Below are 17,576 nucleotides of genomic sequence, written 5' to 3'. Positions count from 1 at the left end.
TCTTTCCCCCCACCACTACCATCCCATACCTCTTTCTCCACCTCTCCATCCCATACCTCTTTCCCCCCACCACTACCATCTCATACCTCTTTCCCCCCACCACTACCATTCCATACCTCTTTCCCCCCACCACTACCATTCCATACCTCTTTCCCCCCACCACTACCATTCCATACCTCTTTCCCCCCACCACTACCATTCCATACCTCTTTCCCCCCACCACTACCATCCCATACCTCTTTCCCCCCACCACTACCAACCCATACCTCTTTCCCCCCACCACTACCATCCCATACCTCTTTCCCCACCTCTCCATCCCATACCTCTTTCCCCCCACCACTACCATCCCATACCTCTTTTCCACCACTACCATCCCATACCTCTTTCCCCACCTCTCCATCCCATACCTCTGTCCCCGCCTCTCCATCTCATACCTCTTTCTCCACCTCTCCATCCGATACCTCTTTCCCCACCTCTCCATCCCATACCTCTTTCCCCACCTCTCCATCCCATACCTCTTTCTCCAACTCTCCATCCCATACCTCTTTCTCCACCTCTCCATCCCATACCTCTTTCTCCACCGCATACCCCATATCTCCATCTCATACCTCTTTCTCCACCTCTCCATCCCATACCTCTTACTCCACCACTACCATCCCATACCTCTTTCCCCACATCTCCATCCCATACCTCTTTCCCCACCTCTCCATCCCATACCTCTTTCCCCACATCTCCATCTCATACCTCTTTCTCCACCACTACAATCCCATACCTCTTTCCCCACCACTACCATCCCATACCTCTTTCCCCCCACCACCATCCCATACCTCTTTCCCCCCACCACTACCATCCCATACCTCTTTCTCCACCACTACCATCCCACACCTCTTTCTCCACCACTACCATCCCATACCTCTTTCCCCACCTCTCCATCCCATACCTCTTTCTCCACCACTACCATCCCATACCTCTTTCCCCCCACCACTACCATCCCATACCTCTTTCCCCACCTCTCCATCCCATACCTCTTTCTCCACCACTACCATCCCACACCTCTTTCTCCACCACTACCATCCCATACCTCTTTCCCCACCTCTCCATCCCATACCTCTTTCTCCACCACTACCATCTCATACCTCTTTCCCCCCACCACTACCATCCTATACCTCTTTCTCCACCACCACTATCATCCCATACCTCTTTCCCCGCACCACTACCATCCCATACCTCTTTGTCCACCACTACCATCTCATACCTCTTTCCCCCCACCACTACCATCCCATACCTCTTTCCCCCCACCACTACAATCCCATACCTCTTTCTCCACCTCTCCGTCCCATACCTCTTTCCCCCCACCACTACCATCCCATGCCTCTTTCCCCCCACCACTACCAATCCCATACCTCTTTCTCCACCTCTCCATCCCTCTTTCCCCCCACCACTACCATCCCATACCTCTTTCTCCACCACTACCAATCCATACCTCTTTCCCCACCACTACCAATCCCATACCTCTTTCCCCCCACCACTACCATCTCATACCTCTTTCCCCCCAGCACTACCATCCCATACCTCTTTCCCCCCACCACTACCATTCCATACTTCTTTCCCCCCACCACTACCATTCTATACCTCTTTCCCCCCACCACTACCATTCCATTCCTCTTTCCCCCCACCACTACCATTCCATACCTCTTTCCCCACATCTCCATCCCATACCTCTTTCCCCCCACCTCTCCATCCCATACCTCTTTCCCCACCTCTCCATTCCATACTTCTTTCCCCCCACCACTACCATCCCATACCTCTTTCTCCACCACTACCATCCCATACCTCTTTCCCCACCACTACCATCCCATACCTCTTTCTCCACCTCTCCATCCCATACCTCTTTCTCCACCTCTCCATCCCATACCTCTATCCCCCCACCACTACCATCCCATACCTCTTTCTCCACCACTACCATCCCATACCTCTTTCCCCACCACTACCATCCCATACCTCTTTCCCCACCTCTCCATCCCATACCTCTTTCCCCACCACTACCATCCCATACCTCTTTCCCCACCACTACCATTCCATACCTCTTTCCCCACCTCTCCATCCCATACCTCTTTCCCCCCACCACTACCAACCAATACCTCTTTCCCCCCACCACTACCATCCCATACCTCTTTCTCCACCACTACCATCCCATACCTCTTTCCCCCCACCACTACCAACCCATACCTCTTTCCCCCCACCACTACCATCCCATACCTCTTTCCCCCCACCACTACCAACCCATACCTCTTTCCCCCCACCACTACCATCCCATACCTCTTTCCCCCCACCACTACCAACCCATACCTCTTTCCCCCCACCACTACCATCCCATACCTCTTTCCCCCCACCACTACCATCCCATACCTCTTTCCCCCCACCACTACCATCCCATACCTCTTTCCCCCCACCACTACCATCCCATACCTCTTTCTCCACCACTAACATCCATACCTCTTTCCCCACCACTACCATCCATACCTCTTTCCCCACCACTACCATCCCATACCTCTTTCCCCACCACAACCATCCATACCTCTTTCTCCACCACTACCATCCCATACCTCTTTCCCCACCTCTCCATCCCATACCTCTTTCCCCACCTCTCCATCCCATACCTCTTTCTCCACCTCTCAAACCCATACCTCTTTCTCCACCTCTCCATCCCATACCTCTTTCCCCACCTCTCCATCCCATACCTCTTTCTCCACCTCTCAAACCCATACCTCTTTCTCCACCTCTCCATCCCATACCTCTTTCTCCACCTCTCAAACCCATACCTCTTTCTCCACCACTACCATCCCATACCTCTTTCTCCACCACTACCATCCCATACCTCTTTCCCCACCACTACCATCCCATACCTCTTTCTCCAACTCTCCATCCCATACCTCTTTCTCCACCTCTCCATCCCATACCTCTTTCTCCACCTCTCAAACCCATACCTCTTTCTCCACCACTACCATCCCATACCTCTTTCTCCACCACTACCATCCCATACCTCTTTCCCCACCACTACCATCCCATACCTCTTTCTCCACCACTACCATCCCATACCTCTTTCTCCACCACTCCATCTCATACCTCTTTCCCCACCACTACCATCCATACCTCTTTCCCCACCTCTCCATCCCATACCTCTTTCTCCACCACTACCATCCCATACCTCTTTCTCCACCACTACCATCCCATACCTCTTTCCCCACCACTACCATCCCATACCTCTTTCTCCACCACTACCATCCCATACCTCTTTCTCCACCACTACCACCTCATACCTCTTTCTCCACCTCTCCATCCCATACCTCTTTCCCCACCACTAACATCCATACCTCTTTCTCCACCTCTCCATCCCATACCTCTTTCTCCACCACTACCATCCCATACCTCTTTCTCCACCACTACCATCCCATACCTCTTTCCCCCCACCACTACCATCCCATACCTCTTTCTCCACCACTACCATCCCATACCTCTTTCACCACCACTACCATCCCATACCTCTGTCCCCACCTCTCCATCTCATACCTCTTTCTCCACCTCTCCATCCCATACCTCTTTCTCCACCTCTCCATCCCATACCTGTCTCCACCTCTCCATCCCATACCTCTTTCCCCACCACTACCATCCCATACCTCTTTCCCCCCACCACTACCATCCCATACCTCTTTCCCCACCACAACCATCCATACCTCTTTCCCCACCACAACCATCCCATACCTCTTTCTCCACCACTACCATCCCATACCTCTTTCTCCACCACTACCATCCCATACCTCTTTCTCCACCTCTCCATCCCATACCTCTTTCCCCACCTCTCCATCCCATACCTCTTTCTCCACCACTACCATCCCATACCTCTTTCCCCACCACTACCATCCCATACCTCTTTCTCCACCACTACCACCTCATACCTCTTTCTCCACCTCTCCATCCCATACCTCTTTCTCCACCACTACCATCCCATACCTCTTTCTCCACCTCTCCATCCCATACCTCTTTCCCCACCTCTCCATCCCATACCTCTTTCTCCACCACTACCATCCCATACCTCTTTCCCCACCACTACCATCCCATACCTCTTTCTCCACCACTACCACCTCATACCTCTTTCTCCACCTCTCCATCCCATACCTCTTTCTCCACCACTACCATCCATACCTCTTTCTCCACCTCTCCATCCCATACCTCTTTCCCCACCACTACCAACCCATACCTCTTTCCCCACCTCTCCATCCCATACCTCTTTCTCCACCACTAACATCCCATACCTCTTTCTCCACCACTAACATCCCATACCTCTTTCCCCACCACTACCATCCCATACCTCTTTCCCCCCACCACTACCATCCCATACCTCTTTCCCCCCACCACTACCATCCCATACCTCTTTCCCCCCACCACTACCATCCCATACCTCTTTCTCCACCACTACCATCCCATACCTCTTTCTCCACCACTACCACCTCATACCTCTTTCTCCACCTCTCCATCCCATACCTCTTTCCCCACCACTCCATCCCATACCTCTTTCTCCACCACTAACATCCATACCTCTTTCTCCACCACTACCATCCATACCTCTTTCCCCACCACTACCATCCATACCTCTTTCCCCACCTCTCCATCTCATACCTCTTTCTCCACCTCTCCATCCCATACCTCTGTCTCCACCTCTCCATCCCATACCTCTTTCTCCACCTCTCCATCTCATACCTCTTTCTCCACCTCTCCATCCCATACCTCTGTCTCCACCTCTCCATCCCATACCTCTTTCTCCACCTCTCCATCTCATACCTCTTTCTCCACCTCTCCATCCCATACCTCTTTCCCCACCACTACCATCCCATACCTCTTTCTCCACCACTACCATCCCATACCTCTTTCTCCACCACTACCACCTCATTCCTCTTTATCCACCTCTCCATCCCATACCTCTTTCTCCACCACTACCATCCATACCTCTTTCTCCACCTCTCCATCCCATACCTCTTTCCCCACCACTACCATCCCATACCTCTTTCCCCACCTCTCCATCCCATACCTCTTTCTCCCCACCACTACCATCCCATACCTCTTTCCCCCCACCACTACCATCCCATACCTCTTTCTCCACCACTAACCATCCCATACCTCTTTCCCCACCACTACCATCCCATACCTCTGTCTCCACCTCTCCATCCCATACCTCTGTCTCCACCTCTCCATCTCATACCTCTTTCTCCACCTCTCCATCCCATACCTCTTTCTCCACCTCTCCATCCCATACCTCTTTCTCCACCTCTCCATCTCATACCTCTTTCTCCACCTCTCCATCCCATACCTCTGTCTCCACCTCTCCATCCCATACCTCTTTTTCCACCTCTCCATCTCATACCTCTTTCTCCACCTCTCCATCCCATACCTCTTTCCCCACCACTACCATCCCATACCTCTTTCTCCACCACTACCATCCCATACCTCTTTCTCCACCACTACCACCTCATACCTCTTTATCCACCTCTCCATCCCATACCTCTTTCTCCACCACTACCATCCATACCTCTTTCTCCAACTCTCCATCCCATACCTCTTTCCCCACCACTACCATCCCATACCTCTTTCCCCACCTCTCCATCCCATACCTCTTTCTCCCCACCACTACCATCCCATACCTCTTTCCCCCCACCACTACCATCCCATACCTCTTTCTCCACCACTAACCATCCCATACCTCTTTCCCCACCACTACCATCCCATACCTCTTTCCCCCCACCACTACCATCCCATACCTCTTTCCCCCCACCACTACCATCCCATACCTCTTTCTCCACCACTAACCATCCCATACCTCTTTCTCCACCACTACCATCCCATACCTCTTTCTCCACCACTACCACCTCATACCTCTTTCTCCACCTCTCCATCCCATACCTCTTTCCCCACCACTCCATCCCATACCTCTTTCTCCACCACTACCATCCATACCTCTTTCCCCACCACTACCATCCCATACCTCTTTCCCCACCACTACCATCCCATACCTCTTTCCCCACCTCTACCATCCCATACCTCTTTCTCCACCACTACCATCCCATACCTCTTTCCCCACCACTACCATCCCATACCTCTTTCCCCACCACTACCATCCCATACCTCTTTCCCCCCACCACTACCATCCCATACCTCTTTCCCCACCACTACCATCCCATACCTCTTTCTCCACCACTAACCATCCCATACCTCTTTCTCCACCTCTCCATCCCATACCTCTTTCTCCACCACTACCATCCCATACCTCTTTCTCCACCTCTCCATCCCAAACCTCTGTCCCCACCTCTCCATCTCATACCTCTTTCTCCACCTCTCCATCCCATACCTCTGTCTCCACCTCTCCATCCCATACCTGTCTCCACCTCTCCATCCCATATCTCTTTCTCCACATCTCCATCTCATACGTCTTTCCCCACATCTCCATCTCATACCTCTTTCCCCACCACTACCATCCCATACCTCTTTCCCCACCTCTCCATCCCATACCTCTTTCTCCACCTCTCCATCCATACCTCTTTCTCCACCACTACCATCCCATACCTCTTTCTCCACCACTACCATCCCATACCTCTTTCTCCACCACCACTACCATCCCATACCTCTTTCTCCACCTCTCCATCCCATACCTCTTTCCCCACCTCTCCATCCCATACCTCTTTCCCCACCTCTCCATCCCATACCTCTTTCCCCACCTCTCCATCCCATACCTCTTTCTCCACCACTACCATCCCATACCTCTTTCCCCACCTCTCCATCCCATACCTCTGTCCCCACCTCTCCATCTCATACCTCTTTCTCCACCACTCCATCCCATACCTCTTTCTCCACCACTACCATCCCATACCTCTTTCTCCACCACTACCATCCCATACCTCTTTCCCCACCACTACCATCCCATACCTCTTTCTCCACCACTACCAACCCATACCTCTTTCCCCACCTCTCCATCCCATACCTCTTTCTCCACCACTAACATCCCATACCTCTTTCCCCACCTCTCCATCCCATACCTCTTTCCCCACCACTACCATCCCATACCTCTTTCTCCACCACTACCATCCCATACCTCTTTCTCCACCACTACCACCTCATACCTCTTTATCCACCTCTCCATCCCATACCTCTTTCCCCACCACTAACATCCATACCTCTTTCTCCACCACTACCATCCATACCTCTTTCTCCACCTCTCCATCCCATACCTCTTTCCCCACCACTACCATCCCATACCTCTTTCCCCACCTCTCCATCCCATACCTCTTTCTCCCCACCACTACCATCCCATACCTCTTTCCCCCCACCACTACCATCCCATACCTCTTTCCCCCCACCACTACCATCCCATACCCCTTTCTCCACCACTAACCATCCCATACCTCTTTCCCCACCACTACCATCCCATACCTCTTTCTCCACCACTACCATCCCATACCTCTTTCTCCACCACTACCACCTCATACCTCTTTCTCCACCTCTCCATCCCATACCTCTTTCCCCACCACTCCATCCCATACCTCTTTCTCCACCACTAACATCCATACCTCTTTCTCCACCTCTCCATCCCATACCTCTTTCTCCACCACTACCACCTCATACCTCTTTCTCCACCTCTCCATCCCATACCTCTTTCCCCACCACTCCATCCCATACCTCTTTCTCCACCACTAACATCCATACCTCTTTCTCCACCACTACCATCCATACCTCTTTCCCCACCACTACCATCCATACCTCTTTCCCCACCTCTCCATCCCATACCTCTTTCCCCACCTCTCCATCCCATACCTCTTTCTCCACCACTACCATCCCATACCTCTTTCTCCACCTCTCCATCCCAAACCTCTGTCCCCACCTCTCCATCTCATACCTCTTTCTCCACCACTACCATCCCATACCTCTTTCTCCACCTCTCCATCCCATACCTCTTTCCCCACCACTACCATACCTCTTTCCCCCCAACTCTCCATCCCATACCTCTTTCTCCACCACTACCATCCCATACCTCTTTCCCCACCACTACCATCCCATACCTCTTTCCCCACATCTCCATCTCATACCTCTTTCCCCACATCTCCATCTCATACCTCTTTCCCCACATCTCCATCTCATACCTCTTTCCCCACATCTCCATCTCATACCTCTTTCCCCACCACTACCATCCCATACCTCTTTCCCCACCTCTCCATCCCATACCTCTTTCTCCACCTCTCCATCTCATACCTCTTTCTCCACCTCTCCATCCCATACCTCTTTCCCCACCTCTCCATCCCATACCTCTTTCTCCACATCTCCATCCCATACCTCTTTCTCCACCTCTCCATCTCATACCTCTTTCCCCACCTCTCCATCCCATACCTCTTTCTCCACCACTACCATCCATACCTCTTTCCCCACCTCTCCATCCCATACCTCTTTCTCCACCACTACCATCCCATACCTCTTTCTCCACCACCACTACCATCCCATACCTCTTTCTCCACCTCTCCATCTCATACCTCTTTCTCCACCACTCCATCCCATACCTCTTTCTCCACCACTACCATCCCATACCTCTTTCTCCACCACTACCATCCCATACCTCTTTCCCCACCACTACCATCCCATACCTCTTTCTCCACCACTACCATCCCATACCTCTTTCTCCACCACTACCACCTCATACCTCTTTCTCCACCTCTCCATCCCATACCTCTTTCCCCACCACTAACATCCATACCTCTTTCTCCACCACTACCATCCATACCTCTTTCTCCACCTCTCCATCCCATACCTCTTTCTCCACCCCTACCATCCCATACCTCTTTCTCCACCTCTCCATCCCATACCTCTTTCTCCACCACTAACATCCATACCTCTTTCCCCACCACTACCATCCCATACCTCTTTCCCCACCTCTCCATCCCATACCTCTTTCTCCACCACTAACATCCATACCTCTTTCCCCCCACCACTACCATCTCATACCTCTTTCCCCCCACCACTACCATCCCATACCTCTTTCCCCCCACCACTACCATCCCATACCTCTTTCCCCCCACCTCTCCATCCCATACCTCTTTCTTCACCACTACCATCCCATACCTCTTTCTTCACCACTACCATCCCATACCTCTTTCCCCCCACCACTACCATCCCATACCTCTTTCCCCCCACCACTACCATCCCATACCTCTTTCTCCACCTCTCCATCCCATACCTCTTTCCCCACCTCTCCATCCCATACCTCTGTCCCCACCTCTCCATCTCATACCTCTTTCTCCACCTCTCCATCTCATACCTCTTTCCCCACCTCTCCATCCCATACCTCTTTCTCCACCTCTCCATCTCATACCTCTTTCCCCACCTCTCCATCCCATACCTCTTTCCCCACCTCTCCATCCCATACCTCTTTCTCCACCTCTCCATCTCATACCTCTTTCCCCACCTCTCCATCCCATACCTCTTTCTCCACCTCTCCATCTCATACCTCTTTCCCCACCTCTCCATCCCATACCTCTTTCCCCACCTCTCCATCCCATACCTCTTTCCCCACCTCTCCATCTCATACCTCTTTCCCCACCTCTCCATCCCATACCTCTTTCTCCACCACTACCATCCATACCTCTTTCCCCACCTCTCCATCCCATACCTCTTTCTCCACCACTACCATCCCATACCTCTTTCTCCACCACCACTACCATCCCATACCTCTTTCTCCACCTCTCCATCTCATACCTCTTTCTCCACCACTCCATCCCATACCTCTTTCTCCACCACTACCATCCCATACCTCTTTCTCCACCACTACCATCCCATACCTCTTTCCCCACCACTACCATCCCATACCTCTTTCTCCACCACTACCATCCCATACCTCTTTCTCCACCACTACCACCTCATACCTCTTTCTCCACCTCTCCATCCCATACCTCTTTCCCCACCACTAACATCCATACCTCTTTCTCCACCACTACCATCCATACCTCTTTCTCCACCTCTCCATCCCATACCTCTTTCTCCACCCCTACCATCCCATACCTCTTTCTCCACCTCTCCATCCCATACCTCTTTCTCCACCACTAACATCCATACCTCTTTCCCCACCACTACCATCCCATACCTCTTTCCCCACCTCTCCATCCCATACCTCTTTCTCCACCACTAACATCCATACCTCTTTCCCCCCACCACTACCATCTCATACCTCTTTCCCCCCACCACTACCATCCCATACCTCTTTCCCCCCACCACTACCATCCCATACCTCTTTCCCCCCACCTCTCCATCCCATACCTCTTTCTTCACCACTACCATCCCATACCTCTTTCCCCCCACCACTACCATCCCATACCTCTTTCCCCCCACCACTACCATCCCATACCTCTTTCTCCACCTCTCCATCCCATACCTCTTTCCCCACCTCTCCATCCCATACCTCTGTCCCCACCTCTCCATCTCATACCTCTTTCTCCACCTCTCCATCTCATACCTCTTTCCCCACCTCTCCATCCCATACCTCTTTCTCCACCTCTCCATCTCATACCTCTTTCCCCACCTCTCCATCCCATACCTCTTTCCCCACCTCTCCATCCCATACCTCTTTCTCCACCTCTCCATCTCATACCTCTTTCCCCACCTCTCCATCCCATACCTCTTTCTCCACCTCTCCATCTCATACCTCTTTCCCCACCTCTCCATCCCATACCTCTTTCCCCACCTCTCCATCCCATACCTCTTTCCCCACCTCTCCATCTCATACCTCTTTCCCCACCTCTCCATCCCATACCTCTTTCCCCACCTCTCCATCCCATACCTCTGTCCCCCCCTCTCCATCCCATACCTCTTTCTCCACCTCTCCATCTCATACCTCTTTCCCCACCACTCCATCCCATACCGCTTTCTCCACCACTACCATCCCATACCTCTTTCTCCACCACTACCATCCATACCTCTTTCTCCACCACTACCATCCCATACCTCTTTCTCCACCACTACCATCCCATACCTCTTTCTCCACCACTACCATCCATACCTCTTTCTCCACCTCTCCATCCCATACCTCTTTCTCCACCCCTACCATCCCATACCTCTTTCTCCACCTCTCCATCCCATACCTCTTTCTCCACCACTAACATCCATACCTCTTTCCCCACCACTACCATCCCATACCTCTTTCCCCACCTCTCCATCCCATACCTCTTTCTCCACCACTAACATCCATACCTCTTTCCCCCCACCACTACCATCTCATACCTCTTTCCCCCCACCACTACCATCCCATACCTCTTTCCCCCCACCACTACCATCCCATACCTCTTTCCCCCCACCTCTCCATCCCATACCTCTTTCTTCACCACTACCATCCCATACCTCTTTCCCCCCACCACTACCATCCCATACCTCTTTCCCCCCACCACTACCATCCCATACCTCTTTCTCCACCTCTCCATCCCATACCTCTTTCCCCACCTCTCCATCCCATACCTCTGTCCCCACCTCTCCATCTCATACCTCTTTCTCCACCTCTCCATCTCATACCTCTTTCCCCACCTCTCCATCCCATACCTCTTTCTCCACCTCTCCATCTCATACCTCTTTCCCCACCTCTCCATCCCATACCTCTTTCCCCACCTCTCCATCCCATACCTCTTTCTCCACCTCTCCATCTCATACCTCTTTCCCCACCTCTCCATCCCATACCTCTTTCTCCACCTCTCCATCTCATACCTCTTTCCCCACCTCTCCATCCCATACCTCTTTCCCCACCTCTCCATCCCATACCTCTTTCCCCACCTCTCCATCTCATACCTCTTTCCCCACCTCTCCATCCCATACCTCTTTCCCCACCTCTCCATCCCATACCTCTGTCCCCCCCTCTCCATCCCATACCTCTTTCTCCACCTCTCCATCTCATACCTCTTTCCCCACCACTCCATCCCATACCGCTTTCTCCACCACTACCATCCCATACCTCTTTCTCCACCACTACCATCCATACCTCTTTCTCCACCACTGCCATCCCATACCTCTTTCTCCACCACTACCATCCCATACCTCTTTCTCCACCACTACCATCCATACCTCTTTCTCCACCACTACCATCCATACCTCTTTCTCCACCTCTCCTTCATCATCTCTCCCTCTCTATATGCAGTATATATAGATATACACTACATCTGACCTCCCATCTCTCTCCACTCACCGGTCTCCTTCTGACTGACCTCTCATCTCTCTCCACTCACCGGTCTCCTCCTTCTGGCTGACCTCTCATCTCTCTCCACTCACCGGTCTCCTTCTGACTGACCTCCCATCTCTCTCCACTCACCGGTCTCCTCCTTCTGACTGACCTCCCATCTCTCTCCACTCACCGGTCTCCTCCTTCTGACTGACCTCCCATCTCTCTCCACTCACCGGTCTCCTCCTTCTGGTTGACCTCTCATCTCTCTCCACTCACCGGTCTCCTCCTTCTGGCTGACCTCCCAGCAGCTCCAGTAGTCTTTCTCTCTGACCTGGATCTTCCGCCGGTCCAGAATCTCACAGGTTAGCTCTGCTGCCGTCATAGAACCAGGGATCTAGAGGGGAGAGCAGTGGAGGGAGTGACATTCTGCACCCCTTCTTACGCTAGTTCCCTATCGTGATAAAGGGTTAGTTGATTTATTTATTTCACCAGGTAGGCTAGTTGAGAACAAGTTCTCATTTGCAACTGCGACCTGGACAAGATAAAGCATAGCAATTCGACACATACAACAACACAGAGTTACACGTGGAATAAACAAAACATACAGTCAATAATACAGTAGAACAAATGAAAAGAACAAGTCTATATACAGTGAGTGCAAATGAGGTAAGTTAAGGGAGTTAAGGCAATAAATAGGCCATGGTGGCGAAGTAATTACAATATAGCAATTAAACACTGGAATGGTAGATGTGCAGAAGATGAATGTGCAAGTAGAGATACTGGGGTGCAAAGGAGCAAGATAAATAAATAAATACAGTATGGGGGTGAGGTAGGTAGATAGATGGGCTGTTTAAAAGATGGGCTATGTACAGTTAAGGTCAGAGGTGAGAGGTCACCTTGACATGCTGCTCTGCCGTCTCCTTCTTCTCCTCCAGGTACACTGTACAGATGAAGTCACCTGCTGACCCCGACGCCTGCACAACACACACACGCGCGTTAAAGCACATTGGGTTACAGCAGAACACTGCAAACACATGAGAAGTTTATGTGACTCACAGAAACCTTGGAGTTGAGGAGATGTGTGTGAGTGTACTGTATTACTCACAGGAACGCTGGAGTTGAGGTTCAACTTCTCTCTAACTTTAATGATGACCGTGATCTCATCCAGCTGCCTTTTCAGCTGCTGCTCATCCACCTGGACCGCAACACAACCACACACGGTCAACCACACAACAACATGACCATATAACCGGTATAACTACTCACTCCGTGGTTGAAACACCACTGACCAGCTCAAACTGCAGCCATCCGCCTACCACACACTGCAGCCATCCGCCTACCAAACACTGCAGCCATCCCCCTAACACACACTGCAGCCATCCGCCTACCACACACTGCAGCCATCCCCCTACCACACACTGCAGCCATCCCCCTACCACACACTGCAGCCATCCGCCTAACACACACTGCAGCCATCCGCCTACCACACACTGCAGCCATCCCCCTACCACACACTGCAGCCATCCGCCTACCACACACTGCAGCCATCCGCCTAACACACACTGCAGCCATCCGCCTACCACACACTGCAGCCATCCCCCTACCACACACTGCAGCCATCCGCCTAACACACACTGCAGCCATCCCCCTACCACACACTGCAGCCATCCCCCTACCACACACTGCAGCCATCCCCGTACCAAACATTCAGCCATCCCCCTACCACACACTGCAGCCATCCCCCTACTAAACATGCAGCCATCCCCCTACCACACACTGCAGCCATCCCCCTACTAAACATGCAGCCATCCCCCTACCACACACTGCAGCCATCCCCCTACTAAACATGCAGCCATCCCCCTACTAAACATGCAGCCATCCCCCTACCACACACTGCAGCCATCCCCCTACTAAACATGCAGCCATCCCCGTACCAAACATTCAGCCATCCCCCTACCAAACACGTAGCCATCCGCCTACCAAACATGCAGCCATCCCCCTACCACACACTGCAGCCATCCCCCTACTAAACATGCAGCCATCTCCCTACCACAGACTGCAGCCATCCCCCTACCAAACATTCAGCCATCCCCCTACCAAACACGCAGCCATCCCCCTACCACACACTGCAGCCATCCCCCTACTAAACATGCAGCCATCCCCCTACCACACACTGCAGCCATCCCCCTACCACAGACTGCAGCCATCCCCGTACCAAACATTCAGCCATCCCCCTACCAAACACGTAGCCATCCGCCTACCAAACACTGCAGCCATCCCCCTACCACACACTGCAGCCATCCCCCTACTAAACATGCAGCCATCCCCCTACCACACACTGCAGCCATCCCCCTACCACAGACTGCAGCCATCCCCCTACCAAACACTCAGCCATCCCCCTACCAAACACGCAGCCATCCGCCTACCAAACACTGCAGCCATCCGCCTACCACACACTGTAGTCATCCCCCTACCACACACTGCAGCCATCCCCCTACCAAACCATCCCCCTACCAAACCATCCCCCTACCAAACCATCCCCCTACCAAACCATCCCCTTACCAAACCATCCCCTTACCAAACCATCCCCTTACCAAACCATCCCCTTACCAAACCATCCCCTTACCAAACCATCCCCTTACCAAACCATCCCCTTACCAAACCATCCCCTTACCAAACCATCCCCTTACCAAACCATCCCCTTACCAAACCATCCCCTTACCAAACCATCCCCTTACCAAACCATCCCCTTACCAAACCATCCCCTTACCAAACCATCCCCCTACCAAACCATCCCCCTACCAAACCATCCCCCTACCAAACCATCCCACTACCAAACCATCCCCCTACCAAACCATCCCCCTTCCAAACCATCCCCCTACCAAACCATCAAACCATCCCCCTACCAAACCATCCCCCTACCAAACCATCCCCCTACCAAACCATCCCCCTACCAAACCATCCCCCTACCAAACCATCCCACTACCAAACCATCCCACTACCAAACCATCCCCCTACAAAACCACCCCCCTACCAAACCACCCCCCTACCAAACCATCCCCCTACCAAACCATCAAACCATCCCCTTACCAAACCATCCCCTTACCATACCATCCCCTTACCATACCATCCCCTTACCATACCATCCCCTTACCATACCATCCCCTTACCATACCATCCCCTTACCATACCATCCCCTTACCATACCATCCCCCTACCAAACCATCCCCCTACCAAACCATCCCCCTACCAAACCATCCCCCTACCAAACCATCCCCCTACCAAACCATCCCCCTACCAAACCATCCCACTACCAAACCATCCCCCTACCAAACCATCCCCCTACCAAACCATCCCCCTACCAAACCATCCCCTACCAAACCATCCCCCTACCAAACCATCCCACTACCAAGCAACTTACAGGAACAATTAAGCTTATGTGCCTTGCTCAAGGGCACATACCTTTCAGTTTTTTATTTAACTAGGCAAGTCAGTTAAGAAGAAATTCTTATTTTACAATGTCTGCCTACTCCGGCCAAACCCTCCCCTAACCCAGACGAACACTGGGCCAATTGTGCGCCGCCCTATGGGTCTCCCGATCACGGCCAGTTGTGATACAGCCCGAGATCGAACCAGGGTCTGTAATGACACCTCTAGCACTGAGATGCGAAACAGCGGCCTTCTGGTACAGGTTCAATGATCTTAACCGCTAAGCTACCTGCCGCCTCTATGAGGTTAGGGGTCAGGGGTTAGAGTTAACAGCGTCTCTGACCTCAAAGACGTCAGTGTAGTGCTCTGAGGTTAGGGGTCAGGGGTTAGAGTTAACAGCGTCTCTGACCTCAAAGACGTCAGTGTAGTGCTCTATGAGGTCAGGGGTCAGGGGTTAGAGTTAACAGTGTCTCTGACCTCAGACGTCTGTGTAGTGCTCTATGAGGTTAGGGGTCAGGGGTTAGAGTTAACAGTGTCTCTGACCTCAAAGACGTCTGTGTAGTGCTCTATGAGGTTAGGGGTCAGGGTTAGAGTTAACAGTGTCTCTGACCTCAAAGACGTCAGTGTAGTGCTCTATGAGGTCAGGCGTCAGGGGTTAGAGTTAACAGTGTCTCTGACCTCAAAGACGTCCGTGTAGTGCTCTATGAGGTCAGGGGTCAGGGGTTAGAGCCAACAGTGTCTCTGACCTCAAAGACGTCAGTGTAGTGCTCTATGAGGTCAGGGGTCAGGGTTAGAGTTAACAGTGTCTCTGACCTCAAAGACGTCAGTGTAGTGCTCTATGAGGTTAGGGGTCAGGGGTTAGAGTTAACAGTGTCTCTGACCTCAAAGACGTCAGTGTAGTGCTCTATGAGGTCAGGGGTCAGGGTTAGAGTTAACAGTGTCTCTGACCTCAAAGACGTCAGTGTAGTGCTCTATGAGGTTAGGGGTCAGGGGTTAGAGTTAACAGTGTCTCTGACCTCAAAGACGTCCGTGTAGTGCTCTATGAGGTCAGGGGTCAGGGGTTAGAGTTAACAGTGTCTCTGACCTCAAAGACGTCTGTGTAGTGCTCTATGAGGTTAGGGGTCAGGGTTAGAGTTAACAGTGTCTCTGACCTCAAAGACGTCAGTGTAGTGCTCTATGAGGTTAGGGGTCAGGGTAGAGTTAACAGTGTCTCTGACCTCAAAGACGTCAGTGTAGTGCTCTATGAGGTCAGGCGTCAGGGGTTAGAGTTAACAGTGTCTCTGACCTCAAAGACGTCAGTGTAGTGCTCTATGAGGTTAGGGGTCAGGGTTAGAGTTAACAGTGTCTCTGACCTCAAAGACGTCAGTGTAGTGCTCTATGAGGTTAGGGGTCAGGGTTAGAGTTAACAGTGTCTCTGACCTCAAAGACGTCAGTGTAGTGCTCTATGAGGTTAGGGGTCAGGGTTAGAGTTAACAGTGTCTCTGACCTCAAAGACGTCAGTGTAGTGCTCTATGAGGTTAGGGGTCAGGGTTAGAGTTAACAGTGTCTCTGACCTCAAAGACGTCAGTGTAGTGCTCTATGAGGTCAGGCGTCAGGGGTTAGAGTTAACAGTGTCTCTGACCTCAAAGACGTCAGTGTAGTGCTCTATGAGGTTAGGGGTCAGGGTTAGAGTTAACAGTGTCTCTGACCTCAAAGACGTCAGTGTAGTGCTCTATGAAGTTAGGGGTCAGGGTTAGAGTTAACAGTGTCTCTGACCTCAAAGACGTCAGTGTAGTGCTCTATGAGTTCCTCTACGACGCGGCCAGCTGTGTAGTCCTTCCCGTCGGTCTGGAACAGTGTTGGGCCAAATACTATAGCCAGGTTATGGAGATTCATCTGGTTCAGCTCTGCAAACCGCTGCACACTGTGGATAACA

The 17,576-nt window shown here is 52.1% G+C and overlaps 1 protein-coding gene across 8 annotated transcripts in view; it reads right to left on the bottom strand.

Annotated features, from left to right (window-relative positions):
- The window catches only part of LOC129821892 (arf-GAP with Rho-GAP domain, ANK repeat and PH domain-containing protein 1-like), a 121,116-nt gene that overhangs the window by 25,896 nt on the left and 77,644 nt on the right, over positions 1-17,576 (bottom strand). For all 8 annotated transcript variants that reach the window (XM_055879615.1, XM_055879619.1, XM_055879616.1 and 5 more), the window contains 4 exons: positions 17,417-17,564; positions 13,338-13,427; positions 13,129-13,206; positions 12,509-12,626 (listed from right to left, as the gene is read on the bottom strand). In XM_055879615.1, coding sequence (XP_055735590.1) covers positions 12,509-12,626; positions 13,129-13,206; positions 13,338-13,427; positions 17,417-17,564 — 434 coding nt within the window. The remainder of the gene's footprint in view (positions 1-12,508; positions 12,627-13,128; positions 13,207-13,337; positions 13,428-17,416; positions 17,565-17,576) is intronic.

The sequence above is a fragment of the Salvelinus fontinalis genome, chromosome 24 (genome assembly GCF_029448725.1).
Source record: "Salvelinus fontinalis isolate EN_2023a chromosome 24, ASM2944872v1, whole genome shotgun sequence".
NCBI classification, from domain to species: Eukaryota; Metazoa; Chordata; class Actinopteri; order Salmoniformes; family Salmonidae; genus Salvelinus; species Salvelinus fontinalis.
This window is presented reverse-complemented; position numbering and strand designations above follow the sequence as displayed.